At 42.9% G+C, this 13,183-nt stretch overlaps 1 protein-coding gene across 2 annotated transcripts in view; it reads right to left on the bottom strand.

Annotated features, from left to right (window-relative positions):
• LOC146208694 (uncharacterized) overlaps positions 1-13,183 on the bottom strand; it is a 75,728-nt gene that overhangs the window by 31,926 nt on the left and 30,619 nt on the right. Inside the window, exon 3 of one of the 2 annotated variants that reach the window (XM_084595920.1) lies at positions 2,346-2,427. The exons of the other annotated variant lie outside the window; for it this stretch is intronic. Coding sequence (XP_084452046.1) covers positions 2,346-2,427 — 82 coding nt within the window. The remainder of the gene's footprint in view (positions 1-2,345; positions 2,428-13,183) is intronic. 2 annotated transcript variants of the gene reach the window in all.

The following is a 13,183-nucleotide window of genomic DNA, read 5'->3' as shown; positions in this document are numbered from 1 at the left end:
ACTCAGATTATTGAAGCAGCTCCAAATCGCCTGCTAAGAACATTTGAAGGAGAATAGCGAAAGAAAACAAAAACGTTGTTCAAGGACGACCTGTTTTTGCTTACAAGCCCCTTGATGCCATAGCCATAATATAAAGCTAATTCTGCGGTGGCATGAGCACGCGCCCACATTTTCTTTACTACAGCTGTGCTTAACGTTGTTGATTATATTGAAATTAAGAAAATTGTAGGAAGGAGCGTTTAGGAAAGAGAGACTGTGGCCGAAACAGCGAGAAAACCTGAACAATAAGTTTTAAAATATTGTCAATCTGAATCAATCTGACAGCCTTAAAAATATAGGCTGAGGTATAACAAAAGTGCGTACAGATTTCTGTGCTGATATTGATGATTTGTTGGGCCTCAGGTGATTAGAAGAGGCCCTCCATCAATATTCAGGCGAATTAGCAAATACGGTACCTAGATACTCTGGAGGAATTCATTTACACCTAAGTGATTTCTTGCTTGTTTTAAAGCATTTGTTGCTTGCTTTAAAACGTCTACCTCCCTTTACGCCGCCTAAAATATACCAAATGTTCAAAATGAGAACGCACCAGATAAATGAGAGTCCAAAAGATATGGGTGTGGTCATATAAGAACGGTTATATAGATTCCATGACCATCTTAGTTTTCGATTAAATTTTTATATTTGGTGTTAAAATCATATATCACCAGGGGTGGAAAACGCCGTTTTTGTCATTTCAAAAAGTTGCGAGTTTGGAGATCTACTGCTTTAGTACAAAGACCTTGTCGTCTATTATTATTTACTAACAAATCACAATAGACGAGATGTGCATCACTTGTCTATTATTTAGCAGTCACAAAATGTATGCACCCTTTACTTTTATAAAAAGTATTACAAACCCGCTTTGTTTTTGCAGTTGATTTAATAAAATGTCGCAAACTCTGCTTCAAGAACGGCGCACTGCAAAAAGTTTTATTTTCAATCTACATGCTGACATGAAGCTTTAAATTGTTTGCACTTAAACTTCAATGTTCAGCCCTATATTCTGGCACGACTCAATAAAGTGTTTCCACTGAATAATTCTATATATATTATCCAGGCCTTCTTCTTTATTTTTGGACAGACACTAAAGCTCTATAGTTGACTCTTAATTTTTCATAATATTTTGAAGTCGGGAAAGATTCCAGATTATAAAAATATGGACAAGTTTGATTTGAATTGTAAAAATAAACGCGACTTTGATAGTTAATAAAATTAAGTAAAACAATCGTAAATAGTTTGCAAGTATGAGGTACAAAAAGTATTGCATTATGTAAACTAAGATACAAAGATGTACACTAAACTGAATTCTTATTTTGATACTATTGAAGTGATTAAGGGCTTCCCCTTAAGAAGTAGTGTCAAAAATTTGATTTATTTATTTGCTGGACTTAACTACAATTTATCTTATGCACTACCCACCCTAATCAGTGCTTATAAAGCCTTTTTATGCTTGTTGTCAGGGTCAACGATAGCTATTTCTGTTTCTAAAATTCGCTATTTCTGGTACTTTCACGGGAGAAGGCAGGTGACGGTGGAACTGTTTTCTTTATCCTGTATTTTTTTTATTGCGAGTGTTATTGAGTTCTTGTATATATTATTTATATTTCTCGGTTATGTAGAAAAATACCAGTCGTCTATTTTGGAAGGTCGATTTTCTAATGTGCACAAAAGTACCATCATAGGCAAAAGGCTTAACAGCATGATAGTTTTGATGGAAATATATATTTTTATGGCTACTGGAAGAGCCGATATGACGATCATTATGTCGGCAGAGCTATCTAGATGAGAGAAAAAGCGAGCCAAAATGGAGCGAACCCGCCCTCCACCTAAACTGCAGGTTACGCTTCGCAGGTTAGGTGGACGGTGGGTTTGCTCCTTGCTGGCTAGACTTTCTTTTTCTCGGATGATAGCTCTGTGGCAAGAATACTCTTCTTCTCGACTGATTCGTGCTGCTTCCAAAACTCAATATTTAATTTTAGCAAAATTTTTATGCTGCCAAGCTTTTAGCTTATGATTGTACATTGGTGCAGATTAGAAAAGTCGTCTTCGAAAATGTAGTCTTCTTATTTTTGTATAAACGAGAAATAAAATATTATTGTTAAGAACCGGATTGGAATATCTCTGCAGCCCACAATAAAAAAGATTACAGGATAGAGAAAAAGATTTAACGTCACTTGCACTTTCCCATAAAAATGCATAAAAAAGCGACTTTCACTTTTCACTTATCTAGTCAAGTTACTCAAATTATTTACCTACCACAAGTGACTAGCTACATCAAGTTACCTCCAAGCAGTTTCACTTACCTCCTCCGAGTGGCTTACAGGTCACCTGCACAGAGTGGTCGGTGAAAGGTGTCCACCGGACTTCCTTCAGAATTTCGAACCTCTGCATGCGGCACACATGCGTCAATGGCTAGTCTGCAATCGACGAATGTACCGTCTTTCGCCAATGGAGAACAACAATAAAAGCCAGAACTGTTCCATCGACGTAGCGATATACTTAAGACTGCTAATATGTGTGTCAGGTGAAAGACATACGGTTCTGCGGGTCAAATGTTTTCGTGCAGGATTTTGCTATACCTTTGAGCGGCGTAGAAGACACGAAACTGCAAAATAACTGCGCCGCCATAAAGGGTGCCACGCCAGAATAATTTAAAGGCTTTCAGGTCAGAAGAGTATTCACATCCATCTGCCACAAAACTGGTTGCTTGTATTGATGCGTGCAAACCGGCAATGCTGAAATCACTGCGGAAAATTTGCACGCTTTCAAAAAGCGAGCGGCCAACCAAACAAAGTTCATCTGGTAGCATGCAGTGCTAAGCCTTTGCCCCTATTCTGAGCTTGCGTCATTGTCGGAAGTGCCCTTTTATTTTCTTTCTAATCTGCAGTGGTCTAATTGGTGGAAACACCGGAATCGAACGTCAATTTGACTTCTAGGTATGGCGTGCCCACCAATTACATGAGATTGGATATAGAGAAAATGACCACTTTGAATACTACTCAAAGCCAAAATACAAACCATTCCTAAGTAACCAAACTTGGGCAGTCCTCCGTACCTTTAGGCCATGTGGAATGTACCATGCAATTTATTTAACGTTTTGTAGACAGGTCCAACGTACAGCTTTCAGGAGGTGCTTTGCACCCGTTGGACGTTGGACAAAGAGAAGGAGAGCTGTAGACGGTGTACCGGACACCGTTATCCTTTGTGTGTGAGCGTTGAGCCGTTTAATAATCTGCCATTGAAGCGGCATCCCCAGATATTCGTCACCAAATGGGATGTTTGAATAGTCTCAATAATTTACTTGCTATTCTAAGTAGAAGAAACCATAAACAGGCGCTCGCCGAAAGAAACGACAAGCCACCTTCACGTTCCTGTACCTTCAATTGAAAGCCACTGCTAATTGTTTGATACCCCCTGCGCTCTCGTAATTGTGCATCAGTACACCTACATAAGTACGACCTCAAAAAAGCCGTATCCAAGAACATTATTTTTCTAACCAATATCGAAAATTATTGCTACCACAGTACAGACTCTACAAAACATATTAGGCGCCGGAAAGCACCAAGTTTACATCACAAGTTCTGAGAAAGTTTTCCAAATTATGCGACAATCTACGTATGTATGGTGGCACAACCAACATTTGTCATCTTGTCTTTCGACATTCGTTCTCCTAACCCGGCTTGCTCTTCTAAATTAGCGGGAAGCAGTCCTAGCTTTTTTTTTTTTTTTTTTTTTGCGATTACCACGCGGTCTAAATAATGTGGTTAGAAAATCCGCTTTCGTTAGACTTGGAATGTGCTCTCGGAACACAGCCTCTATACTGCGAAAACGCTACGTCATCCAATCTGAGCCTAGGAAAAAGAAAGAAATACTGCGAAGGAGTCGTTTAGGTCTTTGTTTCTTCAGTCTATGTATTATTGTTAAAAAAATATATATAAAAATAAATTTTGCCTAATTGAATTGTTTCTTCTGAGAATGTATTTACGTATTTGAAAAGCGCTTTACATTCAGATATTAGGGCCGCTCTTAAGCAGATTGAGTATATTTGAATATCTGACTCTTCGTTGTTTCAGAAAGTGTAGACCTGATAGGAAGCAGTACATTTATTTCTCCGGATCATTTGCTTTTAAGTCAGTGAGAAGTGGAATAGAAGCTTTTAACTCGTTGAGTGTTTAAGGCACCGTTCTTAAGGACATCGACCATTTTGGCTCGGTGGTGCAATGATGAAAGATTTGGAAGGAAGCTTGAGCTTTTTTTCATTTTGCTTCAACACTTCTAAGGGTCGTGAAACGACTTCTAAAATCTGGTTCGGGACAAAGAAGCTGGCCGCCAAGAAATGGTCTCGATCAATTAGCCGCTATGGCAGTGCATATTGTTGTTGCTCATGAAATTCTTGCTTTCACGACCTTATTTTTGTTGCGCATTTTTATCGCATTATTACTTTACGAAAAATTGAAGCCAATCTCCAGTGTTCTTTAGAGAGGCACAATCGCAATTCGCTTGGCCCTACATGATGTCAAGAAGCAGCTGCAGGCAGAACCGCCACTGGCTTCTTACTCGTGATCATCTGGCTATAGGACTTACATTACATTGTACACCTAAAGAAAACAGAAATGTGCGGCGTGGTTTTTAACCTGCAGCAGAAATGTGGCCGACGAGCTGTGCGTGCTGAGTAAAGGCCGTATTAGTAGGCAGCACTCAGTGCAGACGTACTTCATTCGCGTGTATGTTCCGCCTTGTTGCTCGTGCACTCGGCATATCTGAACACAGGCTTCAAAACACATCTGTTTATTTTGCTCTACGCCGATGTGGGCTTTTATTGAAGGGCTTAAAGCGAAGCGCTTCAGACTGTAGCCGAACAGCGCGAAAAGATGGCGCGCTGCTTGCTGCTATGCGCTATATTCAGATGTTGAACTTTTGGAAGCCTAGTAAATTCAATTTTGCTTTCACTAGTAGATCTTTCTGCGTTTCTTCTGGTTTTAGGTGAACATAGCCTTACCATTTTGCCAGCACCTGAGAATGCTACAGCATGGCGCTGCTAAATCCCCCGTTGCAAATTGGATTTGTCGTACTTAGGTAGTTAGAACACTGTACAGATTTCTTTACAATATGATGGTAATTCGTTTCACCAAATCAGCCGCGGCAGGCATCACGGGTGTGCATACGCGAAATAAAAAGGCCGCGGCCCATACAGTATTAACAGTTGTTTACATATTTTGACATACTCCTAATGGAAGAACAAAAGTCAGAATGACAGCAAAAGGTCCCCAAGAGAAACCCTTTGTTCGGCGCACTTGCCGGCTTTATAAGGTTTACAGTAAGCGGTAGCGACACCAACAAAGTACCCCGCTGTAGTCGAAGAACGGGATTCATGCCGCTATCGCCCCACTAAATTAAAAGTTGCAAGCTATCAACGGGCCAACACACCAAAAGCAGCAGCAAAATTATGGAAAAAAGGACAAACATTTGTTCTATCAACTACTAACGACAACGCATGTTTGGAGTATGGAATGAAGACAATGCACTTCATTTAGGTGGTTGGAGAGTGCCTACTTTTGGTCGACGTGACACTGAGAAGAAAAAAGTCATCATATTTTCTATATTATTTCTGTGTTATTAACCGACCTTTTAAGTCAACAAACAGATGGGTTCGTACATAAAAAGCAATAGCTTTATTCAAGCATCCATATTCGGATATTTGGACACTGCGCTGTGAGACTGCTGCTAAATATTCGGGAAAGGGGGGGGGGGAGGGATCTATGTGCGGCTTCTTCCTACTGATATGGATGAAAGCTGGGCTAAGCGTGATTACTCAAGGTGTAGTGATTTCAGTTAGGGGGATGCTCAAGCTTCGCGTTGAGAGTAGCCGTGATACCCTTTATATATATATACGAAGAAGCCCGTAAAAATTTTTCAGAATGTACGTGGTACCAAACTCATGCACTTCACGTTGTGAAATGAGTAAGCCACCGATATACCACCGAATATTTTTTCTTTATTTTTTCTGACAACGTAACAAAAAGCCTCACAATACACTATGCAGAGCAGCAAAGAAATCATGCATAATTAAACAAACGCAAGCTGTGAATTCTTTACTGATATTGTCGCTTTAAACATCTTTCAGCCCGGCCAAGGCTTCCAGTGTTGGCAACCATTGTGATACTATACATCATAAAACAACGCTGCTACATTCAAGAAAAGGTGCGTCTAATCTGTTTTGCCGTATAACTCTACGCTAAGGAAAGCTGTGTCACCAAAAAGGAACACGAAAAGATGGCGCGCTGCTTGCTGCTTGCTGCTATGAGCTATATTCAAGTGCTGAACTTCTGGGAGCCCAGAGGATTCAATTTCGCTCGATAAACCTGCACAGCAGATAAAATTGTCACTAGTCGATCTTATATGCATTTCGTCTGCTTTTCGGCGGGTGTAGCCTTACCATTTCGCCAGCATTTGAGAATGCTACAGCTCCGCACCGCTAACGCTCCCAACGTCCATATAATTTCGACGTACTTGGGATTACAGCCCTGTACTGTGCGAGAAAAGTCTTTACCACGTAATTTTAATCATTATGTCCAACATAGCCGCCGTAGGCATCAGGAGTGTACGTGCACAAAATAAAAAGCCACCGGCCTATACAGAATACGGAACTAAAAATTAGGCGAGCAGTAAAGTACATTTTCGTTAACTTTGCGATTTCTTGCATTCATTTTGAACGCCAGCATGCGGCGCCGAAAGGAAACTCAAAATCGTACTGTGCTGCCACAACAGATGCCGCACAACCAGTATAAAATATAAGTTCGGACGCATTTCTTGTACTAGATATGCTATGCATACGCAGCTCTCTATCAGTGTGAGAGCTTCGTATGAGTAGTCGTCGTCTTCTACAGTTGCGGACGGTGCATCTATACACTTTGTTTTTCGGCGCTGGAGCTGACCAGTACGTCTGAAGCCGAGAAGAAGGAGATAAAGGCAAAGCGTGGAGTGTAGAGATACAATGAGGATTACACTGAGTGATAATCCCGAGATGGAGGAACAAGAGACGCAGGCAATCTGGCTGAAGCAGTCTGCAGCCACGGATTATCACAAAAATTGCATTCTGATCAAGAGAACTAGAACGCACCAAGTTTCAAGAATCTGCGACAGGGCTGACCGCTTACATCATCGCCTGGAAGGCAACAACTGAGAAAAAGGTAAAAATGACCGTTATAGAATAAACCTATTGCGTTGTGTGACACACAAATCGTGTCATGACAGAAACGTGGCAGCTTAATCGTCCCCTAATTCTTTTTTATATATTTAATCCAAAATCTTTACTGGCTAAGCAAGAGCGAGCATACTCAGATTCAAAAAAACCATCCTTGCAAGAGCCGGAGCGTGACGTCACAACCACGTCTGAAGCCTGAGAAGAAGGAGATGAAGACTAAGCGTGGAGTGTACAGATACAATGAGGATTACAGCTACATTGGTGCCAAACTGGTTCTTGGGAGCTCCCAATCTTCCTCTGTTGTAGCAGTATCCGCGCTCTCCGACGTCGAGAAGTCGCCTCCCTATGCGCTACCGAGGCTTTCCGTCGAGATGAGAGGGAAGGCGGACGGAAGGGTTTTCTCCGGCCTTTTGAGTTTTGTATTTTGGGAGTTCCCTGCTTTATCTGGGGAAAATAGGTTTCTTTATCGCAAATATCCAAGAGTGGTTTGTGCAAGTGCTCTTCAATGCAGAAATAAGCATTTATATTTAGTAATCTACGTAATTACGTAGATTACAAGTGTACGTAAATATTCTTAATTAAAAGCTGCGAACAAATAGTTTTCTATGGCGCTCAGCGTAGCTACTGGCAATGTGTAATTGGTTTCCTTCGCTTGCTTTTGTTAGGTCTTTCTAGCCCTTGGATCACATCAGCTGGGGCAGGCAGTATATGTGTATAACTTATGCACCCAATAATTCAGTCGACTTCAGATATCATCCGATGACTACAAAACCGACTTATCACACTGAAGATCCTTATGGTAATTGCCTCAGTTGCAGCCTTTTACCACTTTGGCAGGATGGAAAATCAGTATTCATATGAGTACCGAATGAAAGATGATTTTTTATTCTATTTTTGATGCCTCAGGAGGCGCATCGTGCCCCTGAGTGACGTTCAGTCCGGGGAGACCACAGCAGCAGTCAAGCGATAGCTTATAAGAGTGAAAAAAATAAGAGGGTGGGCACAACGAGCAAGGAATTGTGACATGTTTAGCTCAGCCTACAATTTGAAAACCGTGATAAGGTGCGTTAACCTCACATACCTAATACTTTTTTAGAAAAGTGCTACTATTCTCTTAGGCGGATTTTGGGCCTGCTTCGATTAGGTAAGAAAAAAAGTGCTTTTTGAATAGACCTTTTTTGATGCACAGGCTTTTTTTAAAGCTACAAGCTTATGTGTTGCTTTTCACCTACCCGAAGAACATAGGCATTGTTGATGCCAAAAAGTTAGAGCCAGCTTCGGGGAAAAAATGCGCATCTAAAAATACTTCCTTTCTACACATAGTCAAACTGCAGACGTTGAATGGGTAAACCACGGGCCATGAACGAGTATACCGCTCAGCAGGCATGAATAAACTGCCAGGCAACCAGTACCGCCGTCGTGGTTGCGCCATGCGTGAGTAAGCCGTGGCCCATGCATCGCCCTAGGGCGGCAGCAGGCTGGCCAAGTCTACCATGCTCGTCGGCCCGAGGTCGATTGCGGAAAATCGGCTGTTCTTACACTGTCAAACTCGACCTCGGGCCGAGCTAGGCTGCCAAGCTTTCCACAATGAATTTTAGTTGGTCATATAGGCAAAAAACCAGAGTGGACCCATCACGCCATTGCTGCTGCTCTACCAATTACAATTTCTTGATCATTGGAGCTTGCTGCCGCCTGGTACGACTTGCAACTAATGTTCTGAATGCCTATGCGCACTCTTTTGTGCATTGGAATCATGTTAACGTGTGGAGTTTGACATCGCTGGCAAATTTACCAGCGCTGGCTCTTGGGTGGTGCTCTGCTACCGTGGGCGTTATTTTCACTGAAAACGAAGCTGTACCACAAACCTTCAAGGCAAAAAGCGTAAGCAAGTTTGAATACCGGCAAACGCAGCAGCGACGACACTATTTTGCTGGTAACCATCACGGCTATTGCAAACACCAGTGCCGCTGGGTCCCAGTGCCCCAGCGCCACACCTGATTCATGGGCCGAGTATGACGCTGGAGACTAGGCGTACTGGGGCGCGGTATACTGGCACGCTTCGCACTGGGTGCACTGGTCGCCCGGAGAAAAAAGGCTTCGGATAAAAAGGTAAAAGGTTAAAGTGACGGAGCACGTCAAGTCCATTATAAAAAAGTAGAAAAAAAAGAAAGCTAAGAAAAAAGCTGCAGCGCTGCAATAGATGGGCTTCGAATTCGGTACCCCTTGCTCCGTAAGTACTTGCGCTAACCATTCGGCCACGCCGAGAGTTTTTATTTTATTTATAGCATGGGAAAACATTCTTACGATCTATTTCTGTTGATGGCATAGCTCGGCCACGCCGAGAGCTGGGAATGATTAAAACAATTTTAAATGTTATGTCATCACCGCATTTATAATGTTGGGACTTAATGTTTCGAAGTAAACAGGCCATTGCTGCTGCTCTACCAATTACAATTTCTTGATCATTGGAGCTTGCTGCCGCCTGGTACGACTTGCAACTAATGTTCTGAATGCCTATGCGCACTCTTTTGTGCATTGGAATCATGTTAACGTGTGGAGTTTGACATCGCTGGCAAATTTACCAGCGCTGGCTCTTGGGTGGTGCTCTGCTACCGTGGGCGTTATTTTCACTGAAAACGAAGCTGTACCACAAACCTTCAAGGCAAAAAGCGTAAGCAAGTTTGAATACCGGCAAACGCAGCAGCGACGACACTATTTTGCTGGTAACTAAATCGTTTTTGTATACAAACATTTCGGGAAGCACTGCGATTACCGTGGGCTCAGCTGGATTGAGAAACACAAAACATATTATGCATTGCAAAACATATTATGCATTGCAAACGCTGCATGTTTTTTTTTTTTTTCACTCATGGGCCGATCGCATGGTAAACTACCCTCTTCTTCGTTTTATATTTTTGTTTCTGGTGTTTATACTGGGCCGCGGTGCAGGCTGCGCTCGCTAGTGCGTACGCCCTATTTGGATCCTACGATTGAGCCCGCATTGAAACTTTTGGCAGTAATCATTGTTAGAGTGCCCTCAGGATGAACTGTGAATTTTTTTTATGTATGGTAGCTCTCATTCCAGTATCAGTTGTACGTTATTCGTCAGTGTCATGAGATATCGGAGGCGCGGCGATCGTGGTCTCTCTAGAAACATTCGAAACAACCTATCGAAACATTGAAACTCTAGAAAAAAGATACTGCTTTTGTTTTAATACAGGTGTGCAACGACTTCGTAGCAAAAACAGCCTACTTGAATAAATATTTTTCATATGCGCATTATATTTCGCCTCTCAGTTTCCGGACTTCTGACCATTTACAAAAGCGATCCTGGGACCAGTGCAGCCCCAGCGCACATACAGCGCTTCTCCCAGTGCATCGCGGATGCCAGAGACACTCCCAGCGTCAAAAAGTTAATCCCAGCGTTTTTCTCCCATCGCACTAGTGCAACCAGTGTCTTCCCGTCACTGCTCCAGTGAATATCGCAGACCTCCAGCCTGCCCAGCAGACCCAGTGCGAAACTAGCGCAAAATTCTTACTGGTTTCGCACTGGAAGATGCTGGGAGATGCTGGGAGACGCTAGCTTTTGCAATAAGGATACGCTTACCGCTTGGAGGTAATGTCGAATCATCATATAATCGAGGCCGCGAAAACCTTAGCATTTGCGGCGTTCAGTGTAAGGGCCCCAAAATTCACCACAGGCAGATGCATCATCGCCGATATTTGCACTGCAGGCGCCTAGATCTGCTGGTCGTCAAAGCAATGAAAATGGGGGGCGATGAGGGAAACGATAGCGCTTTAAAGCTCGTTGTGGTTCGTTTTAATGTCATTGTCAGTAGGTTACTTTCTGCATCAGCCAAGAGGCCTCCTTTGTTCTTGCCAGACATGTAATGCCGACACCGACGGACGATTAATGTTACGAATTGTTTTTCTTTAGCTAGCCATCAAAGATAAGTGTTGATGCTTTCATACAGCAAGTCAGCGCACGAGTTTCTTTGAACGTATGGTTACTATATTGCCGTGTGGCGGACATATCTTGTCAATGCGTGGCTTCAATTGCATTTGCGATCCCAGTGATCTTGCCATTCCAGATGCACACCGAAACAGAAGCTATAAATGCTTGTTGCATGTTAGGCCAGATCTGGAAAGAGTAATTACAAGGGTTCAACGCTGCTGAACCAAATATTGAGCGAAAGCATTGGCTGCGGGTGACCGGGCATTCTTCTTCTTCTCTTCGTCCTCCGCCCACATATAAAGCTCCGCTTTAACCAAGCCGCATGAACGTGCCTTAGTGGCCTATAGGAGTAACATGGTGCCAGGACTACTAGCAGGCTGATTCTGACATAACCGTCTCATGTGAAACGAGAGACCCAAGTTGGCTCCTGCCAGCTCCCACCCTAGTGTCACGTGGAATGTGACGTCACAGTGTCACGTGGGTAAGACGTGGCTACCGGCCACGCTACGCTGAAAGCTCGACACCTAGAGTAGTATTACTTTCGCAATAATAAATTCGGGAGCGTCGTTTCCTGGTTCTCGATTATTCACTTATGTTCAGAACGTATCAAGCTCTTTGAGGTTGGATTTATGCATACTTTATTTGTGTCGGAAACTGGTATGGATGATTGTGGTGCTCGCCTTAGAAGCAATGACCATTTGAAATTTCAACTGAAGAGGACTAATCAGAAGTCACACTCATCGCTGCTAAATGACCAGTAATTTGTTACTCTTGTGCGCTCGCCTCTGCAATCGCAATGTTCTTGAAGCCTATAATTTTTCCCGCTTTGTAAATTATCAAATTGCAAGTAGATACCACAGGTATGGAACTTCGTTGTCTATAGCATTTACAGAAACATAAATAGAAGTAACGGAAAAAAACGTTATGCCACTTGTATGAATTGGAAAATGAATCCGTGATGTATACACGTATGAAACTGCTTCTGTCAAAAGTTAGAAAGTATGATGCGGGTCGATACAGGGGAGACTTAGTTCGATCTCGTGCCAAGGGTGCTTTGCACTGTGCACGCTTGACGCGACAAGCTTTTAGCGACGGATAAAATATCATATTATTCCAAAGCTGATTTCCAAATTGAGGTTTAATGGTACATTCGTCACCAGTACTGCCCAAACAACGTCTGAATTTAGGAATTTTTCCCTTAGGTTCTTTACTGCCGCTCCCAATATTCGGTATTGGGGACATTATCTCGTTTTTCACCACCCTGGTGAAGCCTCCTTCTGAAGATCAGGGCCGGCCTTACATACATCGGCGCACTGTGCCAACTGCTACCAACAACCCCCCCCCCCCCCCCCAATCCGTCGTCGAACTCATCTTTTAATTATGTTCACCTTTTCATAAATAAATTATTTGGATGATGCCTGACATTAAAACCAAATTATTCTGATAGTTGAATAATGTGACTTAGATGTGTGTTTCAATGGCTGAAGCCTGAACGGATGCCGCTAATCAATACCGCAAGCCAGACGCCGTCACCATGTCTTCGCCCCAGGTTGTACCTAGATCACAGCAAATCACAGACTTCTAACATTCGTCGAAGGTCTGGCGAAGGCGTGACGGGCTCAATAATGTAATTCACGGGTGAGGTACTCTCAAAGACGCGGTAGGGTCCTTGGTATTTCGGCAGTAGCATGGAAGAGAGGCCAGGTGATGTACAAGGCACACGTAGGGCTTGCGGAAGAAAGCTGTCGGTGGCGTGCTCAAATATTTGAACAGATAGATATTTCATTTGGGGATTTGAAATTTTGGACAATCACGCAATCTACTTACTGCTCTGAGCTTTAGCGCGAGGACTGCAGCCAACGGAGTCGTCTACTACGGGGACTTTGTTCCTTGTCCTTATTGATAGCGCGGAGTCATACGTGCAGTCTTTGTCAAAAGTACAGAGCCCGGGGGGTTTGCTTCTCAGCCACTTCGTGCAGCTT

The sequence above is a fragment of the Amblyomma maculatum genome, chromosome 1, assembly GCF_055883805.1.
Source record: "Amblyomma maculatum isolate TAMU_Amacu chromosome 1, ASM5588380v1, whole genome shotgun sequence".
NCBI lineage: Eukaryota > Metazoa > Arthropoda > Arachnida > Ixodida > Ixodidae > Amblyomma > Amblyomma maculatum.
Note: the sequence above shows the minus strand (reverse complement) of the source record. Positions and strands in the feature narration are given on the sequence as shown.